The 15,091-nt window shown below is 35.2% G+C and overlaps 1 protein-coding gene across 2 annotated transcripts in view; it reads right to left on the minus strand.

Annotated features, from left to right (window-relative positions):
* The window catches only part of ATP9B (ATPase phospholipid transporting 9B (putative)), a 147,832-nt gene that overhangs the window by 48,783 nt on the left and 83,958 nt on the right, over positions 1 to 15,091 (minus strand). For both annotated transcript variants that reach the window (XM_032222525.1, XM_032222524.1), the window contains exon 13: positions 5,687 to 5,829. In XM_032222525.1, the coding sequence (XP_032078416.1) occupies positions 5,687 to 5,829 (143 nt within the window). The remainder of the gene's footprint in view (positions 1 to 5,686; positions 5,830 to 15,091) is intronic.

Consider the following 15,091-nt stretch of genomic DNA (forward strand, 5'->3'; position numbering starts at 1 on the left):
AAAGAGAAAAAAAAGAAAAATGTGTGTTGCAAAGGGAGAATGCAAACCTTAGTCTTTTTTTATTATTAATGTCCCCTGCAGTCAGGTGATTTGCATAATAAATTGCAATGCACATTTTGTCATTTACCACTCTTGCCTCCCGTGGAGGACTAAGGCTGGAGATCCAAACAGGTGTGTAGCACTGTGGTTGCTCGTATTTCATTGACTTTTGTTGAATTCAGTACTGTCACCAGACTGAAGTAAACCGGTAGCAGTAGTACTAGGGTTAATTACATTAAGCAGTATAGAATCTTGTAGTATGTTTCAACAGATAAAGGAAATACTATTCCACTCCTATATAGATAGACCTCAATTTATAGCCATTCGTTAACTGACTGTTCAAACTTAGAATGACACTGAAAAGTGACCTACAGCAGGTTCTTGCACTTAGGATTGTCACGGTGTCCTTACAGTCATATTATCAAGTGCTTGGCAAATGGCATGGATTTATGACAGTTGCAACATCTTGGGTCACATGATCACCATTAACAACCTTCCTAATGGGCTTCTAAGAATCAAAAACAATGGGAGAACCAGATTCGCTTAATGACTAAGTGATTTAACAACAGCAGTGAATTGTTTAATGACTGTTTAATGAAAAAGGTCGTAAAATCAGGTGAGACCCACTTCACAATTGCATTGCTTGGTAATGGAAGTTCAGTTGAAATTATAGTCATAAGTTGAGGATTACCTGTAAAAGGATAAAATCGGAAAAAATGTAGAAGGGTGAACAAAAGGAAATATTTATATAACATATAATGTTCTGTAAGGCACCCATTTCACTTATGAAAAGGCAATAAGATCAAGAAAAGATTTTTTCCTCAATGTGCCACATAGCTTGAGGGCAGCAACAATCAGTGGGATAAATGTTGAGAATTTAATTCATTTTAACAAAAATGGTAACTTAATAAGATAACACTAACACTTCCAAAAACAAATATAGAAAGTGTACTTGCTATCATCCATTGGATAAAAGAAAATAACTGGAAAACTAACAAGTTTTGACTTAATACTGCAAAAGCAATATTTAGTATTTTATATCATGTGCTGGGTGAGAGTGCAAAGTAAATAAATTGCAAACTCATCAAACTGAAGTCAAAGCTATTAAAAAGTCATCCTTACTGAAAAATGTAGAGTTTGCACACACCATAATTTCAAACAATTCAAAAAATTCATTAGGAAGTAAGGTATGGGCATCTTTATATGTCATTGAGAGTCACTGAGAGTGGGATAGCCTATAAATGGTTTAAACCTATCAACAACCCACCAACCAACCAACCAACCAACCAACCAACCAACCCAACCAACCAACCAACCCAACCAACCCAACCAACCTCCCTCCCTCTTCAAACAAATTTCACCAACAGATGTGAATGCCAAACATTTCTTGGTGGCAGGATGGAAGGACAAAATTAAGGGTAAGCAAAATAACTTGAAATGTTATTTGAGCCTGAAACACAACAATATCAAGTTTGAAATAGTACTTTTGGTTTCCAAATGGGTTTTTCCAGCCACCAGAAGCCAATTCAAGCTCAGAATTGCATCTGAAATAGAGTTGTTTTGAGCATTTCCAGAATGATTAGGACAACCCATTTCAGACTTGAGCCAGTTGTTTTGAGCAGAAAATGTTTCTGCATTTGAAGTATTTTGCCTACTGCTAGCAGTGATAAATTTAGTTGCTAAAAGGAACTGAAAATAAATAGGAGAATAGGACTCTTTTGTTAGATAATTCAAGTAACAAAAATAGTTCACCTGTGAAGAAAAACTCCCCAGAATAACTTTCCAACACTTTTCCTGTGGTGACAAAAATGGACCTATGATATCTTGCCCCCTTGTATGTAGATTTTCTAACATAGAGGAAAAGTTATAATCCCCAGCTTGTAGACTCTAGAGCTCTTTTATCACATATGGTTGGACAAAACAATTACAATGTAATTTTCTGTATCGTTTTAAAACCAGGTTTTGGAATTTTACTAATGTTTTAATTTTGTTTATGATAAGTAGTGAATTCCAGAAACTTTAATAAGAAAGATTTCTAAATTGCTATTTATTAAACATGTTCTTTAGAATAATTTTGCCTGCAATTATATCATTAAACACAGGGGAAAACATATGTTAGAGGATATGGACCTGATGAAAGTAAGATAGAATGGAATTTTAAATGGGAAGAGGCTAGAAAATGTAAATTCTCTCCCAAATCCATGGTCACTAGCTAAAAATAGTTAAGGAGTTTTTGTGGTGAACACTTACAACAAGATAAAATATTTCAAGAATGTTTTTCAAGAGTTTTTATGTCCTGATGGGGAAATTTGGTAGCATAAATATAGGCCTGAAATTTGCTATGTCTAATTTAATGGTATTGACATGACTTTTTATTTGATTACAACTTCCAAGCTCTGAAGATAATCTTGCTAATTTGTAATGAAAAATGAAGAAAACTGAAGTTCCTTGCAAAGTGCATCAGCCACTACATTTGATCATTCTACATGTGGAAATATAAGTACTCATCCAATTCATAGAAAGAAACATCACTTTAATGGCATCCAGATGAAGAATGCAATATGCATAGGAATCTTTAATAAATATTTGTAAGAGTTTTAAATGAGTCTTAGGGGAATTCCATTAATCAATTCAGTCTATCAATGTGGAACAATTGCATTTTAAGAAGGGCCAGCAGGTCTTGTCCTAAATGCCTCTCTTTATTTGAATACGTTTAGGACTTGAAGCAATACTGACAAAATAAGTCCTTGTGTGGCTGTATTGCTGAAATTGATAAATCCATTCTCATAGGGCCTTACATACCCTGGGAAATAAGAAATTATGGAAGATAGTTATTAGGAAAAGAATCTTGCAAGGGACTAGAATTTCAAGTCTAAGTGTAATACGGAATCTTCTGCAGAAGATGTTCTTCCAACATTTTACATATGTTACATGTAAATGTATTTTATATACATTTACTTCCTTCAGCTCCCTGGGGGAAGTATGATGAAGAATATGAGAACATACTATATACAACATTATCCATAATTTAAAAAAGATGAGCAAGGTAAAGGGACTGATGATGTTTGCACCAGAAGCCATGCCAGAGTTCATAAAAAAATATGGTTAAACACAAATAAAGAAACCTGGCACTGATCTAGATAATAAGCTAAAGAAATTATGATAAACATTTATTTATTTTAAAAAATAAGAAATATATTTAAAAATTTCTGAATTGTCCTTTGCCCAAGAATGAACACTATGCAATAGTTTAGAACTCTAAAATAAGGGTGCAATTTTAAAAAACCAAACAAAAATTGAGAGCTTGGTGTAGTGGTTAAGGCACCATTTTAAAAACCGTGAGATCTGGAGTTCTAGTCCTGCCCTAGCCATGAAAGCCAGCTGGGTGACTTTGGGCCAATCACCCTCTTTCACCTCACAGAGTTGTTGTGGAGAAAACAGGAGGCAGGAATATTAAGCATTTTTGTTGCCTTAAGTTACTTATAAAATAATAAAGGTGGAATAAAAGTCTAATAAATATATAAATACATGTATACTACTTAATGACAATGGGCATAACTAAGACATTAAAAACCACCATAAGAAATGTAAAATTAAAATTAAACAAAAAATATAACAGCCCAATTAGATCTCTTCTGGGAGAGTTTTACAATTGAGAAAGAAGACTTTACCCAGTTTCCCACTTACTTGCATAAATGGAAGAAGCTAATATTACAAATATATCCCAAAATATGGATAATTATAAGAAAATATACTTGGATATCCAAAATAATAAGCTCACCATCTGCATTAATTTCATGAAAGGATGTTCCTATTTTTACCATGCAATGTTTAACATATGTTAACTGTAGATAAATTTTAAACACAAACCTCCAGTGTTAACACATTATTTCTTATTACAGGGCTTCCCCAGTAGATTATGAATTCCATTACTCTATGCATCTGTTCAACTATTACATGTGTTAAGTATCTCATTTGGTCCACACAGCCGCTAAAATGTTAATTACAGCACTCAAATGCGCGCATATGCATTAGTAAATAACTGTGCTTGGAAGATGGTTTTTATTTGTTATAATTGAATACTATGGTTGCTGTCAGGAAGGGCAGGGAAGTTGGAGTATCACACTCTAGATGTCAAAAACATTAAATAAATATTGCCAAGTATCTTTGTTTTTTCTTTGTTGTAGGAACTTTCATGCCCTAGAGAGACTGAAATGTCATGCTCAGCTGCCCTTGGAAAACACTGGAAACAGCATTCCCCCAATAATGGATGACGCCTTTCTGTCAAACTTATATGTGATTCAAGTCCAAACAACCTGGCACTTTGGGTAATAGATGCTATAATTAAAATGTGAGTCCTAAAGAACCTGTTGTTTTAGTGGGTGTTTTTAGTAATGGCTTTGTTCTACATGAAGATAAAAACTCTCTAACAAAGGAATTAATGTATTGCTTTAATAGGCTGCACCCTGAGTTAAGTTTTAAAATTTATGAGTTCTCTGCAGCATTGTTCTTTAAACAATGGTATTGTCAAATGCAGCCAGTGAGAAGATTAAAGTTCTCCCAGCAGATTAAGTACAAATTATCTGTCCTCCTGTTTAAGCATCATTTGTTCATTTATCACATAACGTCTAGTATTTCTGGTCAGTGTCAATATGCTCTGCATCCTTGCGGTTAACAGATGTCTTCTCTTGTCGAATGAATTACTTTATGTTTCACGCACTGGTGGCCGCAGATGTGTCACTATAGCAACATCATTAATTTCAGATCTTACCGGAAACATGCACTCCAATCAAACCTAATTATACCACATTGCTTTCTTGTCCCACAATAAGGAAACTATAATGCAATCATTGGGATACTTCATTTTCTATTCTGCTGTGGCAAATGAGAGAGCCACAGTGATGGACGCGTCTTGTCAAAAAGCTTATTGATGAAGCACAAACCCAATTTACAATCATACAAAGGGCTACCTTGCAATTATGTTAGTAATGTAATGCACTTTAGACTTTACAAATAATTCTTAATCATTTCAAAAGAAACTAGAGCCACAGTAAGGTATTTGTAAGCTTTTACTTTATTCTTTAAAAAATTTCAACATAGGCAAGCCACATGGTATGTGATAAGAAGGTATAAACCTATCAAGAGACTCTTCATAGAAATGGCTGAAAGAATCATAGCTTTTGAAATTAAGCAACCAGGTTTTAATGGGGAAATTAGATATGTTATGGCATAATTCAAGTATCTTTAAAACTATGTGAAAATACTAATGAATCCAATACTTATCAATATCCATTGCAACTTTTCTCTTGTCTCTCCTACTTTATTTTTACCAATTTAGATACAAAATAGTGATAACTAACAGCCTTGGGAATTTTGGCTTAAAACTCTACATATTACTTTCATTTTGAGCATAGTCTTGTAATTTGCACATATACTGCAGTTTTCCATCTACAGAGACATTCTGGTTAGTTAAATTCCATATTGTATTTTTTTAGTTAATCACCTAAATGTCCCAAAACACTCATGTTAAGAGGAACTAATTTGACAATTATATTGAAGCACTTAATCAGTTATACTGGTTAATATACATTGACACTAGTAATTTTCTGAATAAACTTCATTCACAAAATACATTTCCAAGATGTACCTGTTTTATCTGTCAGTAGATATACAAGGCGTCCCAACTCTTCAGGTATGGTACTTGTCCTGACAACTGTTCCAGGTATATTATCATCCTTCATAATCATCCAACCATATGCTGCTTTTCCCATATCTAGATTTACACGTAAACTGGAAAGAAAAAAAAGACTCTCCTGAATTTAACAACTTTAATTTGGATATAGAAAACAAACAAAAAGGACACAGCACAATTAAATCTGCAGTTTAATTTATGTAAATAAAGAATACACAGATGTTCTTAGACCCTGAACTTCAACACTATGAATGACTATAAACCATAAACTGTGTTTTCATTTTCTCTTCTTCAGCAATATTATGCATACTTATTCTATCCTTTATTGTACTTATGCTCTCTCATAATTAATTCAATTTAATATTTACACTTGGCACCTTAATCGTAAACTTCTGTAATGGCATATTACTCTTATATGGTAAAGTCATAACTTGTCACAGAAAAAACGTTCAATGTGAGCACTTTATCGTTTAAATTCGGAACTGAATTCATTTTTAATATGATTGCAAAATAGTACTTCCCAACTCCCAAACCTAAAGCAGGCCTAAAAGAATACCATGGTTGATCATACAGAATGCTGCTGAGAGTTCTAGGAAGGCTAATGTGGATGTATCGCCCTAATCTTGCTCCCACACAGGTCATCCACAAAGTTAGCCAATGTTTTCTCAGTCCTGTAATCTGGCCTGAAACTTGCCTGAAAAGGGTCCATATCCACTTTATCCAGGACCTGGAACTAAGTGCCTACCACCTTCTCAGTAATCATTTCTAAAATGGAAAGGTTGGAGACTGAGCAAAGGTTGCCCAACATGGTCAAGTCCAAGGATAGCCTTATGAGGAGTGGGCATATCACTCAATGTGTACTTCAAGGCAGGTAACACCACTCACTCCCACAATGAGGTATTAAGCATTGTTCCAACCCAACTGCATTCCACTTCTAAGGAAGCCTGATCAACCAGAAAGGTTATAGGTTCAGAACATAGATGGCAAAACAAATAGCCCTGAGGATCTTGTTCATTTTCTCAGGAATAACTGACTCAAACTCTTCCCAAATAATCTCTATAGGGGTTACCCAGTCAACATTCAAATTGAGCAACTTTGATAGACACAAGAATATTCTTTAAAGCAGCCTTGTAAGGCCTCTCCTTGGTCCAGAAGGGGCCTGGACACTAAATGGTATGCCAGATGGCTGTTTGCAAACAGAATACAAGTGGGAAAGTGAAGTTGCTTCGTTGTTTGCATATGATACTTGTCACATCTTGTTCCAAGTTGCAACTAAAGCTCAACCAAACTGTGCCCCAGAGATTTTAGAAAAACTTCACATTCCTTCTGATATTCAACTGGCTCCATCAGTAACCCAGCGAGGCTAATCAAAGAAGCCTCACATTTCTGCAATGGATGGTGTTAATATACCCTGACCCAAGATCACAATGCTAAAAGACTAGATTTAATAAGTGATCTGCACTGTGGGCTGAGTATTCAAGAAGTCGGATTACATCCCTGGTTGATATATTGGCCATAAGGCACTTCTAAGCCATCTCTAACTGTGAGCCCAAACAAGTCAAGTTGAGGTTCCCTAGGATTAGTAGCCTGGGGAACTGCAGTGCAAACATAGCTACACAATTGAGGAGCTTGGAGGGGATGCCACAACCTTGCAAAGAGAAAGATAAATAAACAGCAATCTCAACTTATTTATGTGGCTCAATCTCACAGAGGGTCTCATACCTTTCAATGTCTGTGACAGCTCTTTTAAAGGCTGCCTAAGGCTCCAGGATTAGAAAAGCCAATCTGGTATCCCTGCTGTGGATTTGTGGTTACACAAATTTGTGGATTTGTGCTATACCTGTAACCTGGAGGACACATTTCTGAGAGGGGACCCTCCCCCATGGTCCAACCAGGTTTTGGTGTTGCAAGCAAGATCATCCGTCTCCTCACAATCAAGTAATGGATGAAGGAAGTTTATTGCAGGCCAACCTAGCATTGGTAGGAATAGCTGGAGTTTAGAGCTGCCTTAGCTATGAGAACAGATCTTGGAGTTGGCACAGAGATCCAGAACATGGTATTTGTCTCAAATAACAAACCAGCTTTCTAGAGAGGCCTATCCAATTGAAATTTAATTGAGACATTTCTAAGAGTATGGTGGTTTGATATGCTCAATCTGGCGCACGTTTTCAGCATCAATCTGCAGGTTGTAAGTAATCTTTGACTTTGCTCTGGCCTTGAGTACTCATGTTGACATAGTGGAGAAGAGAAGTTATGACTTGAAGATGAGTTACCAACTATGTCCTTTACTGCTACCCATATATTGATTATTGATTATTATGAGACTGTACTCAATCACAGTACAGAAAGTCACAGATATTAATGTATGTATTTGGACAAAAGTCTCTCTTTAAATCCTTTACTTCAAAACTTCCTTTCCAAATAATGTTTTCTATGAAGCTTTTATTATATTATTCCAGAATCCCTATAATTTACTGCACCGAAGCTGAAATGTACATAACAGAAAAGCAATCTCTTTCTACCTATATTCTTAAGTCTTCAAACTTTTTTCTGATGCTTTGGATAGGAACTGAATGGAGAAAACCATCCAGACATCTCTAAATACAAACTTAATGAAAAGCAATCTTTAAGAATTTTAGGTAATATCCTCATGTCTCCATAGATAAACAGTGTATATATTTTATACACTGGGATCAATTGAAAGGAAAGTATCTGTAATGTATACCACTGTTTCTTAAGATTCATTCTGCAAAACAAAAATGTTATTTGCACAAATAGATGGTCTTATATGAACTGTTCCCAAGATCTAAAAGAGAAGTTTGGGGTGGTAGAGGGTTTGTAAATTCAATTTTTTAAATCAAATAAATAAATTATACATGAATGATATGGGAAGTAAAATCCAATAAATAAATAACCTCCTGCAGGTACAACATTGAAAGTATTGAAGGGGGGAAAAACTCATCACTTAAAATTTTGTGGACCACTGTTCACATAAAATATAAACTTTTAAGTGAAGAAAATTAGGGCTACTACAGTACATACCTTCCTTCTATAATACAGTATGTATTTTTGTGAAGACAGATTTTAGATACTCATTTTAATGAAGATAAATATTGATTGGCTGAATATAACACTGATTCCAAGTTTTCTGTCTTCAAATGGTTGAAAAATACTGATCTAAACTGCTTGGAAAAATGCATGAAATCACCCCTAGGGTTATAAAAAGTATTATGAACTATTTTTAAATGTGAAAAAAGTTATATTTTTCCAGGGTAATTCAATATTTACTCTTGATTGTATAAAAAAATATTGTTTTCTCAGCACGAAATACTGTATCTTGCAAACTGAGAAAATGAGAGATCACAGAAAAAGCGCAACCTTGAGAAACATGTCAGGATCATGCGCAACAACTGTGCAATTAGCTGTGCTAAAAAAGTCATTTGGAAAGACCCTACAATAATGTTATGTTATCCTGTTAGTCACTACCTTGCCAGCTTTGTAGAATGCTGATCTCCTGATGGGTTAATAGTATCCTTTCACCCAATGATTTACTTAGAATAGTTTTGTAGTGTCATGCACAATAATTTCCAGCTGCCTTTAGCCCAAATAAAATTCCTTAGGAGAATTTTTGACCTGTAATAGCAAAAGAATTACAGGGGAAGTATAAAAAACTATTTATCTCTAACTAAGCTTACCTTATTGCTCACATTTTACTTGCTGTTGCCCAATATTTGATGCACTGTAGATGTTTGATTACATATAAACAACTGCCAACTTCAGATGATCATTATGATCGTGTGGCTTAGCTTTATATTAGTGTAGCAATAACTGATAATCAGTAAAAAATCTTAAATATTCCCCAACAGCAGTAATTTTTTAGATTCTAATGTAGGCAAAACTTGATTTCAATAAATATTCATGAAGCTGAAATAGGCATCTATGAAATAATGCCAACTATAGGTTACCTAGTAAGATACAATCTCAAAAAAGCCATGCACCATAAATATATCTTGGAAAATATAATCAGAACATTACCATCCTGGGTTAAAGGGAAATCAAGCAGGTTCTAAACTCACTGAGGACCTCTCTATTTACTTGTTTTGTTAACAATATATAATAAAATACGCATTAAACACAAATAGCTACTGAGTATTTTAGAATACTTTAAATAAATAATGAATCTATCACCTATGTAAGCTAGGACAGTAGCAGCTTTTGTTGAGCTTCTTCCCAAGTGGAGCAAGCCAAGAAAAGGTGAGTCTTTTATAGTCTTGACTATTATCCTTTTAGCTTCTGGGACTAGAGAAAGAATGCACAACTTTTCCTGAACTAAAAGCTAGGCTTGCTTTCAGGAGTATGTGAATGACGGTGCTTAAAATGTAGGTGGGGAGTTAGGTAAAGAAATGCCTGGGTATATAAACAGTTGCCTGAGTGTATTTAAAAATGGGCAGAGAAGTTGAAATGATCTAAAACATTAAAGACATATAAAGATCGAAGGCATGTATGTGAAAGATCACACAAACTCTTACACATTCATTCAAAATCAATTGTGCCCGTATATATCTATTTAATTCAGAGTTAAGCAATTGCATATGTACACTTAAACCCAAAGACTCCCCCAAACTCACCGCTCTCTTAAGCACACTGACACATTTATTTGTTACTGCATGTAGGCTGTATCTTTTTCTTAGACCTCAAGTCTGTTTTGCCCAGAGATAGTTTCTTATTTTGTCACAATAACCCTGTCTATTAGGTTATTCTGCGAGAAAATGGCTGGCCCAAAGTCACACAGTGAGCATATCTGTGGCAAGGTGGCAACTTGAATCTAGGTCACTACTGAGGCTGCCTTTTCAAAGTCCAGCACATTCATGCAAATATTCACATTCATAGTTTCCACATAATTCCCCCTGAATCTTATGCATTGCTGTAGTAGTACTTATGTATGAAGACATACAAAACTTATGTACTAAGACACAAAATTAAGACACAAGTAGTACTTATGTATTAAGACACAAGATGGAAGGACAGGATGACAAAGGAACAGCAGCACTTGAGGTGGGAAAGCCTATATTCATTCCCAAAATAGACTGTTTGGGAATTTTGTCTTCCCTCCAATCCAGTAGATATATGTTTATGTTTATTTCATTTGTATGCTTGTATGTACCAAGCCATCACAAAAAGATCTCATTGCACATGAAAATAATGAGGAGTTTACTCAGGGAATCTTCAATGTATAATGTTCTCTTCCCTTGGCATCAAATTACTGTATGAAAAGCTATTTACAGTCTACTTCAATTGCATGTAAGTTGTTTTTGTTAATGTTTAGGAAATGGACAGCTTGCATTATTAAGCTGAAATCTGGGTTACTATATCAAATTTATTGCCTGTAGTGTTGAGAATACCTGCCCTCTCCCATCAGATATATTCTAGTGAATAAAGAGACCCAGACTTATTTGTTAAAATTCTATATTTGTGTGAACTAAGAGTTTATATATAGATCCAGAATCTCAAAAAGAGACAAAATAATATGTTTGCTAGCAATGATGTTCCTTACAATTTACTTATAATTAAGTGAAATAAAATAAAACTGTCTATTTTCATGCAATGAAGTGAAATTCATGTAGTGGTTTAAATAACAATAGTTATTAAAGATAGTTATTATTAAAGATAATAAAGATAATAATTTACATTATTTTCTTGGGACTGTAACAAAATCTTTAAGCATGGCAAAACAAAATTTAAAAGGTCCTACATTCTGAATATTGTAACTATTGCTTTTTGTTATCAATTAGTTTCATTTACACCTTTTCTTTGAGAGTTTAAAACACATCAGAGATTATTCTATAATCTCAAATGGATCAGAAAGATGACTACAATTCTTTTCAAGAACTACTGAGGAAAACAGACTTCAAGAAGCTGTAATTCACATTTTAAGAAGCTGTATTTCCTGCGCATAGAGCAAAATGCTTTATTATTTTGATTGCTGACAAGATGATTGCTTTAATTATAATTGTAAAAATCTATTATTTATTCTTTTAGAACAGGGGTATCAAACTCGATTTCACTGAGGGCCGCATCAGCGTTGTGTTTGACCTTGGGAGGTGGGGGTGGCCAGCTATACATCACTTGTGTCAGGGGTGCTTGTGGTGGCCCAAGAGCTCTGCCAGCAAAAATAGGATGTTTCCAGGGTGGCTCTGCAGATGAGATCTAAGCACCCTGCAGGCCAGATCTGGGCCCTAGACTTTTGACACCACTGTTTTAGAATATTAGATGTACCGATCACTACCAACAATTAGAATATAAAACAAATAAAAAGCAGGTATTTAATACAGTCTCTATTTTTATGTAATATATAATGGCGCTTAAAAGTTGGTGAACTTTTGAATGTTCAATTGTCTGCATATATATGACCAAAAATGACCTGTCTCTATAAAAGTCCTAAAATTAGAGAAGGATAATTCAATTAAACAAATAAGTCAAAAACATAATTGTTCATTTACTTCTTTAGGAAAATGTTTCAAAGCTACATATTTGTATGTAAGGTGTATGTAGTGTTAGGTAAGCTCCCCGTTGGGAGAGCGAGTACGTTCAGAGAAGTGTTGTGAGTTGTGTTGGAGAACACACAAACCAGCATACAGAGACACTGCAGTTTAAATAAGCTTTTACTTTCATGGAAATAGAGGTATCAGAGTCCATCAAACAGTCCAAGTCATACACGGATAAAACAGTCAGTCATCAATGTCTCTCAGTTAAGGGATAAGCCAAATAACATAGTCAATAATCATACAAACAGTCTGGTACTCAAAGTTTGCTAGCAGTTGCAAAACTTACAATAGCTCACGGCACTTTCTAACAGCCAGCTTCCAAAACACTCAGATCTGATCAGCCCAGCATCTAACAGAGAGCTAACAGTCATTCTGGCTCTCACTTATGGCCGATTGAGGAAACAGCAACCAATCACATTTTACAGTATGATTTAAAGAAACAGGTATAGCATTGTTACATGATTTATATATTGCCAACCCAACCATTAGATTATATTTCTAACATTCTCCCCTTTGGGTAGGACAAGATATAAATCTTACAATCTTAATCCGTATTCCTCGCAACAACGTTTATGCTTTATATTACCTTGGGCCTTAGTAAAATGATCTGCGATGTTATCTTCAGACATACAATACTCTAGTGTAATCAATTTACTACTACCACTTTGTCTTACGTTTAAATATCTCAAGTCAGTGTGTTTTGACCTAGTTTTTACAGCAAGATTGGATGCCATCTGAATTGCTGCTTGATTGTCTTCATAAACAACAATAGGCTCTCGTATGTCATTTCCCATATCCAGTAGGAGTTGTTTGTAATAAACTATATATGTACATAATAATGACAAACATGAGAACTCAGCCTCCATAGTCGATAGACTTAAATGTTTTTGTCTAATAGACCGCCATCCAATTAGTGCCTTTCCCAGGAATACGACAAACCCTGATGTTGATTTCTGTGTAGACACATCTGTAGCAAAACTTGCATCAGCATATGCAGTCAAGCTCAGATGATCTCTAGGTTCTAAATACAATGTATAATGCATCATTTGCTTAAGATATCTTAATATCCTCTTAGCACCTTGCCAGTGCCTTTCAGTAGGTTCAGCATTAAACCTGCCTGGCTAACTCATTTACACTATATGCTATGTCAGGCCTTGACCAATTACTCAGATACGATAAGCTACCAATTAGGGATTGATAAATACCTTTATCAAACACAGGGCTTTTTACATCATCATGGCTAAATTCTTGACCCATTGGAGTTTTTGCTGGTTTACACAGTTCCATCCTAAACGTCCTGAGTAGTTGGTTAATCTTCTCAGCTTGTGAGATTTTGTATCCTCCTCTAGTTTTAACTATTTGTGAACCAAGATATTGCCTAATCTCACCGAGATGTTTTATACTGAACTGCGTCCTTAACAGTGTTATAATCCTCATAGCTTCTTGCTCAGTTTTAGTGATTAATGTTATGTCATCAGTGAACAATAGCAACAATGAAATCACACTATCACTTTCTTTCTTAAACAAACAAGGATCAGCAATGCCAGCTTTAAAACCCATCTTAGTTAACTCTTTAACTATACATTGATTCAATTCATATCCTGATTGCTTCAGGCCATACAGACTCTTTTTCAACCTCCAGCAATCAGTTTTACTATCAGTTTTGAATTCTGCAGGCTTCTGTAAATATATAGTATGTTGCAACGGCGCATGAAGATATGCTCTCTCTACATCTAAATGATTAACTATATATTCATTCTTAACTGCCCACACTAATGCTGCACCTAACTTTGTAGCCTTTAAACTAGGTGCAAAGACCTCATCATAGTCATTGGGTGTCTGAGCAAACCCTTGTGCAACTAACCTGGCTTTATGGGTTACAGTCCCATCTACACTATTTTTAATTTTGAAAATCCATTTACAACCAATGGCATGTTTACCTGGTGGTAACTTTACATTTTCATATACTTCTAACTTTTGCAATGATTTCAATTCCTTTTCCATTGCATCTTTCCAAGCTTTCTGTTCCTCAGTTGGATATAGAGTTAATTCTTGGTAATTAGCAGAAACCTTATTTGCCTGACATACTAAAGAGGCCTGATACCTGTCAGGTGGTCTAGTTACACGAGTTGAACGTCTAGGTATTTCAGGACTCACCAGTGGACTCTCCTGTATAATCTGCTCATTTTTCTTCTGGTTCGTCATATACTTCTTCCTTAATTTCTTTAATTACTGGTTTTCCTACCTCATCATTAGGGACTACTTGGATGTCAATAATTACATTATCATTTGTTTCTAATTTATTCCACCCCACACATTCTATAAACTTAGCACTAGCTCTACAGTAAATCTTAGCTGTGCCTTTCTCCCAAAACCTAAATGATCTATGGTTAGCCTCATATCCCACAAAAAATAAGCTCTATGTCAAGCTCTATGTTGCCCTTTCAGTCTCAATTGTGATGGTATATGCACCCATCCTGGGGCTCCGAATGTATGTAGGTACTCAGATCTGGTTTTCTACCATGCCACCTAGTGAATGGCAATTCACCGGTTGTTGTATTCATCACATTATTTAAAACATGGTTACTACACATCATAGCTTCACCCCACAGTGTTTCCGGCAAACTTGAATCAGCTATCATAGTTCGAGCCATGGCCTGTAATGTTTTCCCCCTTCGTTCTACAAACGAGTTATGTTGTGGCCTACAAGGAGCAGAACATTTGTGCTCGATTCCAGCTGTTCTTAACATTGTTTGGAATTTATAATTGGTAACCTCCATCTCATTATCAGTAACTACAGTAATAACCTTGGCTT

This window comes from Thamnophis elegans, chromosome 8 (genome assembly GCF_009769535.1).
Source record: "Thamnophis elegans isolate rThaEle1 chromosome 8, rThaEle1.pri, whole genome shotgun sequence".
Taxonomy (NCBI): Eukaryota; Metazoa; Chordata; class Lepidosauria; order Squamata; family Colubridae; genus Thamnophis; species Thamnophis elegans.